Raw genomic sequence first — 6479 nt, 5'->3', positions numbered from 1 at the left:
ATTTGATGATGGTGGATAAATAATTAATAATTAATTTACTTATTTTTCCTTTTTCCCTCCATCGAGTTCTGAAAATTGGACAAGTAAACTGAGGCCTTCCAAAAATCCAATTCAGATCAACAAAACGAATCGAACTATTTTCTCGTGTAAGAATCAGCCCAAAAAAACCAAAAATTGAAAAATAAAGAGAATATATGATAGGTGGGAAGTGGGCGATTCGGCCAGTTGGGATCAGCTCATTCTTTGGCACACTTTGAGTTGGATCAATTCCTAATTTCGATTAAAAAATGATTTTGATCCGGACCACCATTTTTAAAATTTAACAAACGAAACGAATGAATACTTTGTTAAAACGTGAGAATATTTGAACCCTCTCTCTTATATTCAAGGATTACATGCATGGATACGCATGCCAAATGTTTTTGGCACACATCGCATGCCTGCCACCAAGGATGCAGCACATGTTGAACCCGAAAACTAACCTACGCTCACCTAAATTCCACCTCCCGTGTTATCCAAATTTCTTCATCATAACATATTTTAAGATTAGTATTTCTGATACATCCGTGTATTCCAAACCATATTTACAATTCATTCATTTTTAAGGCAACATTAGCACTATTTTTTTAGCTTCATCAAGTGTTAACAATGGTACTAAAATTGTATATGATAGGAACCATCACACAAATGCCCATCTAGAAACGACGACGAAGGAGACCTTTTTTTTTTTGCAGTCAGATCCCTAGCAGTCTTTCCTCGTCTGATGCCAGAAATCTTTGTGATTCCAGGCGAATCAATATTTACTAAACAGTGTTGATCCATGAACTCTTGAAATATACAGTCCAGAAAACATGTTACACAACAAATAATTTCCAGAGGTGCCAATTCAATTATCAAATTATGAATAATATGTTCATGAAGTTAAAAAAAAATTCATTTTTTTTTTCATGTCTAAATTTATAGAGTGAGATCCACGGAGGTAAGATTGGTTTTAGGCAACGGAAAAGAACGGGAAGGGAAAATTTTGTAAAATAAAAAGATCAATTTTGTAAAAAAAAAAAAAAAAAAGCACAACTAGAGGGCTAACCGTCCAAAATTTTAAATTTTAAGGGGATTTTGGTGAACTCAAAAGGCTACTTGGGATAAAAGTTTCAGGGAAGGAGGTAAAAGTCATTTTTCCTAAAAAATAATAGGCTGAGTCATGCCCATCCTGAGCCCTACTCAACCTGATTATGTTCCTACTAGACCTAGATATGACCAAACCTAGCTCTCGAGTCCATACTTTTCTACCTAGATCCAACTCACCAGTTTTGTGGTTAAGAGAAAACTCGGTTTGCTTTAGCGGATAAATATATATATGGCATTTCATGAGATGTTACTTGCAACATCCAACATCTAACCAGTCAAGGGTATGGTTCTTATTTGTAGAAGTAAAGTTGTGACATTGGACATTGTCTAAGTTTAATTGAATTATGTAGATTTGATACATCTTTTAGGACAATGTTAAAAAGTAACAAATTTTTAAGATAATATGAATCTACACCATCCTAATAAAAATAGTGTTGATTATTGCAAGCTTACTTCTACAAATAAAATTGCAATTTTATATAAACTTTTGTCTGGCCCGGATAGATAACAGCCAAGTCTTTTCATGTACCTTATGCTGGTGTAAGTCTCCCGGAAGTCCAAAAGAGTCAGAATGTCGTCACAAAACCTTTTTTGTTATATTTTCAATGTTTGTTATCCTTTGGCTTAGTTATAAATATAAAACTTTTGATGAAAAACTCTTTGGAGTTTGTCCCGAATAATCAAACTACTCTTTCTATTGTTTATATTTTCAGACCATGTTAAGAATAAGTACATGTCGTTCTAGCTCTTTCTTTGTGTTTATATTTTCAGACCAAGTTTGGTAGGTGTTTTGCTTTAGAAAAATATTAATTTTTCTGTCAAGGAAGAAAGAAAGAGTGGCCCATATGGACCATGCAACACGTTTGAGCACAAGTGCATTTGAGGCGTACTTTGCATTTCATAAGCTCGCACTGGTTCGGACCAAACTAGTGCAAGACCGAGTGAACAATAGTTTAATGAAGTAGTTTAGCCACACGACGCGCGTCATCAATCTAAGCAACACAAGTGTCCATGTATTTGCAACATACTTGTCAGGAAACCAATTATACCCAAAGTCACGCTTAGTCAATTCTATTGAAAAGTTTAAATTATACAGGGTAGAAACCATCACAAAAGAGGTCTACAAACAACTATGAAGCTCTCAATATGTTTTCTAGAGATCCCTTGCAGTATATCATCCTCTGATGACCGCTTTCAATTGTTTTCGATACTCGTGGATCACCCTTTCCTGTTCAATCAGTTCTCCCTGCCTTCAGATAGTATTATGTGATATCCATGCCTGCAAAAATTTGCACATATATGAACTAATTAGACAAGAAAGATTCTCCATGCAAGTAAAAGACAATTTCATTGATGCTTTAGCTAAATTTGGACTCTGAATCTAAATCAACCAAGATCACTTCATTAGTTTCTATTCTAAAATTAGCCGTTTGACATGAAAATAACTGAGCAACTAAATCAAGTGTCATGTGTATCAGAGAACTACGGATTTCCCTACCCCATTGACCCACCCAAAATGGTATTTAAGAAAGACAATATAAACCAGTGGAAATAAAAACTTCTATAAGCCAACAGGCTTATACCAACAGTACAAGCCTATCTCCAAGCAGATAGCTATAGAGGGATTTTTTATTGGGACGAAATTTTGCACAACTTTGATTTGAAAAATAATTTGTTGAAGTAATAAGTATTTTCAGTTCATGAAAGCCTAGATCCACTAGCCACCAAATAGATAGCTTGCATTTACCCAAAATGGCACTCATTTTCCCCCTTTATTTGGTGGCGTTCATTTTTTTCTTCCATTCACCTCGACGAGATCTATATGCGTGAAAAATTTGGGATCCATGGACATTTACATTTCAATCCCTAAACTATATACCTGCCTATGTATTGTTCTATGTCCGTGATGAGATAATCCCACAAGGCTACAAAATTTGTCAGTTGTCAACTGCTTCAAGTTTTTTTCTTTTTTTTTTTTTGAATATGTCAACTGTTTGTCAACTGCCTAAAGTTATGTGCATTTCCAGCGACAAAGATATCGAATGTAAATGAATAAATGTAATCTACATACTAAAACATACGTTGATTTAAATGGTGCACTTGTGGCACCAACAGGTGTGCTGAAAGCCACATCTTGAAAAGGGCCAGCCATCTTTCCACGAGGAAACCATCCAAGATCACCACCTTTCTTCCCTGATGGGCATTCTGAGTACTCTGATGCAAGCTGAAAATGACAATATATAAATCAGCTATAATTCCACGGAGACCGATTGTGGTTACAATATACCATACCCCTAGCAGAAAAACAAATAATAACGAATGTCCGATATATATATATTGCCATCTTATGAGTACATTCTCTTTTTTAGGGAAAGAATGGCCAAATTCATAAAATCCACAGCATTGCCACCATTGGCTTGAGTATTTTGAAAACTCGCCTAAGTTTCTACAATCTGCCAAATTTTTATGTTTTCTTACTATTTTCTTCCAATAATCATAATCCCTTCAGACACAAGGAGGAGCAGCGGGGAGAACAACTAGGAGGGGGATGGTTTGAAGCAAATGCAAATCAAGGGGGGCAAAGGCGTGCGCGCACACACACACACACCCAGTAAGAGAGAGAGAGAGAGAGAGAGAGAGAGAGAGAGAGAAAGAGAGAGAGAGAGAGAGAGAGAGAGAGAGAGAGAGAGAGTCCCTAGATGCTGTGGGCTCAAGCAGCAAAGAAGGCCTAACATTTGAGAGCCGAGGGTTTTTTAAAGAAGAAATGAGGAAATCAACCCAAAAAATGGTATAAATGAAAGGTTTCGGAAACTTAACTGGCATTATTTAATAATTTAAATAAAGGTGGAAATTCGAACATATAGAAACTATAGTGGTGATAGTGAGGTTCCCCCTTTTCTTTGGGTAGTTCCGAGGTAGAATCAGACAAGGAACATAATGTTGCAACCATAAACATCTTGAACAGTCAGGCCCAAGCCTGAATCCTATCTTAATAGTATATTCCTTTTCTAATCATGCCAAACTAGTATATGCATTGTTTTTTTTTTTTTTTTGACAAATAACAAAGATATGGATTCCATTTTTTCGTATCTTTGATATCCTCTTCATGCGACCATCAATTCTGACTAGCAAGCAGGCAACAACACTAAGCACGCAGTAACGAGGATCATCAACACAAAAGCATGCAAAAAAAAACTAATAGGCAACTATATAGCATCATCTGAAAGATTTCTGCCAGACACCATTTGAGGCTTGTACAACAACTCAAAAGTCCTTGAGAAATCATCTGCGACATCGGCATGTGGAAAGATGTTTGAGCAGCTTACCTTGGCAAACTCAGCAGGAGGTACTTTGTCACCATTGCTTAGCCAACCATCTTGCAGCTTCTTGTACGCTTCATTGATCTTCCCTTGCTTCTCACATAATATGTGCCTCGCTAAAAGAATGACTCAATACAAAGTATCAGATTCTCAGCCAAAAAAAAAAAAAAGATTGAGAGCACGTAAAATCCCACTAATCGGATTCCAGAGTCCCAAATAAACTGAGAGGTGGTGCTTGTCATTTGCATGAGGTAAAAATTTCACATGGTTCAAGCATTAGCTCCCGACATTGATCAAAGAAGGAATAAGTTTTACTCTCCGTATCTCACAACTTTTTGGTGGGTACTCATAAGTCAATCTGGAAAACAAATTGTCATGAAAGAGAATCCTAACATGATGGTTGGGCAAGCGTGAATCCAACTTTTTGCCCTAGTTAGCGCCAAAATTGGGTATGAAGCCTTTTATGAATCTAACAAGGCGCTGGCCTAGAATGTCCAGGGAACATCGTGGAGAGCGAACCTGTCTTTCGGAATGGTCAAAGTCTTGAACTGTGCCCCCAAAATCCAAGGTTAATTTTGACAGTAGCTCATTTAGTAACCTAGGTCATTTTTTTGTTTCTATGTTGAAATTAAGGTCCATCTATTTTTGGGGCTAGTCATGGACACAGTTAGGAAAATGGAGGAATTTGCAGGTGTTAATTATTTGGGCTATTGATTCAATGACACGAGAAGCAAAGCCGTTGCTCAGTGGCCCATTTTCTTAAATATTCTTGCTTTCTTTCCCTGGTCCCCAGGTTATTGCAGAAGATTTTGTCTACATGATCGTGTGAGCCTATAGAGATCTCTAGTGGTCCTCATTATCACTGACTCATCCAGCTCTATAGAAATCTGGGATTTCAATTTAATTATTTTTTAAAGCTGAAATCTGGGATTTTAAGAAGATCACAGGTTATTGCTTCAACTTTGAACACCAACTATGATAACACAAGGCAGGAATTTATGAGGTCTAACAATTCACTAAGAATTTCAACAACAATGGCTCAAAGGAATCAATATTCAAACAATTTTACCCCTCAAAACAGACAAGAACAACTCCTTATCTGAGCTTGATGGCCCCTTATCACATCATGAGCTATAATATCTCTTTATTATCCTCGAAACATTGGAAAACTTATAGAATTAACTCTTCTTTCTTGTTAAATAATGATAGCAATATACTAAAAAACAGTAGCAAATTTGTACAAGAAAACCACTGAATTCGCTTTCTTTCTGCCTTTATATTTGGCCATTGAATCACTCCCATGGCGGAACAAAAAAAGAAAAGGAAAAGGAAAAACAGAAAACCACATTAAGAATAATGAAATGAATAGTGATAGGGTAAACAATGGCCATAACTCCTTAGTAAACATCAATAGAACAAAGACATCACAAGAACATTCAAGACTAAGCTCAGTACTCAGAGAATCACAGCAGAACAATATCCCCAGGTTAAAAGCTTGAATGATCCATCCATATTTACAGGCAGAGAGAGAAAAAAAGAAGCAAACCTTTGACATAAGTGCAGGTTCCAAGGTCTGACTTGGCCTTGCCTTTGGCGCCCTTGGCCTCATCCCCTCCTCCGGACGATGCCTGCTTTCCCTTTCCTTTCCCCCCCGCATCTTTCGCCTTCGAGTCCTTCCCCATCTCTCTCTCTCTCTCTCTCTCTCTGCACTCCACATTCCAAGCTTTATGAATTGATATTCTCAAATTAAGGCTCAGTTTGGATGGGCATCAAACATGTCTTCTGCTATTTTCTAAAAAGTATGACTAGTGTGCTCCTGCAAAAGCCATACTATCTATTTATCCCGTCAGGCAAAACTCATGCTTCCAAGCCTTTTCTTTATTTGAAATTTGGTATCGACTTTAGAATTATAAGATGAATAAGCTTAAAAGAAGATTTTTTCTTTTTTAGTTCCTCATTACATGGATATAACCATCCAAAAGTTGAACGATTTCTTTTCTTTCTCCATTAATCCCCTTGCACATCCTCGAA

The 6479-nt window shown here is 36.8% G+C and overlaps 1 protein-coding gene across 2 annotated transcripts; it reads right to left on the bottom strand.

Annotated features, from left to right (window-relative positions):
• Positions 1-2171: 2171 nt before the first annotated feature.
• On the bottom strand, positions 2172-6159 carry LOC18422047 (FKBP-like peptidyl-prolyl cis-trans isomerase family protein). Of its 2 annotated transcripts, XM_006827260.4 has the most exons (4): positions 5995-6159; positions 4455-4564; positions 3210-3352; positions 2172-2407 (listed from the first exon to the last, which is right to left on the bottom strand). In XM_006827260.4, exons 1-4 carry the CDS (start codon positions 6128-6130, stop codon positions 2365-2367), a joined length of 432 nt encoding a protein of 143 aa, XP_006827323.1. In that variant the 5' UTR covers positions 6131-6159; the 3' UTR covers positions 2172-2364. The 2 variants fall into 2 exon arrangements, with proteins under 2 accessions (XP_006827323.1, XP_088722326.1); XM_088866200.1 differs by lacking the exon at positions 4455-4564.
• Between the last annotated feature and the right edge of the window lie 320 nt (positions 6160-6479).

The sequence above is a fragment of the Amborella trichopoda genome, chromosome 4 (genome assembly GCF_054954075.1).
Source record: "Amborella trichopoda isolate Santa Cruz 75 chromosome 4, AtrichopodaSantaCruz75HAP2 v2.0, whole genome shotgun sequence".
Lineage (NCBI taxonomy): Eukaryota > Viridiplantae > Streptophyta > Magnoliopsida > Amborellales > Amborellaceae > Amborella > Amborella trichopoda.
Note: the sequence above shows the minus strand (reverse complement) of the source record. Positions and strands in the feature narration are given on the sequence as shown.

Coding starts and splice junctions, on each gene's coding strand:
- LOC18422047 (XM_006827260.4), bottom strand. CDS start 6,130: ATGGGGAAGGACTCGAAGGCGAAAGATGCGGGGGGGAAAGGAAAGGGA. Junction 4,565..5,994: donor AACCTGCACTTATGTCAAAG/GTTTGCTTCTTT, acceptor TCATTCTTTTAG/CGAGGCACATATTATGTGAG. Junction 3,353..4,454: donor CTCCTGCTGAGTTTGCCAAG/GTAAGCTGCTCA, acceptor TGTCATTTTCAG/CTTGCATCAGAGTACTCAGA.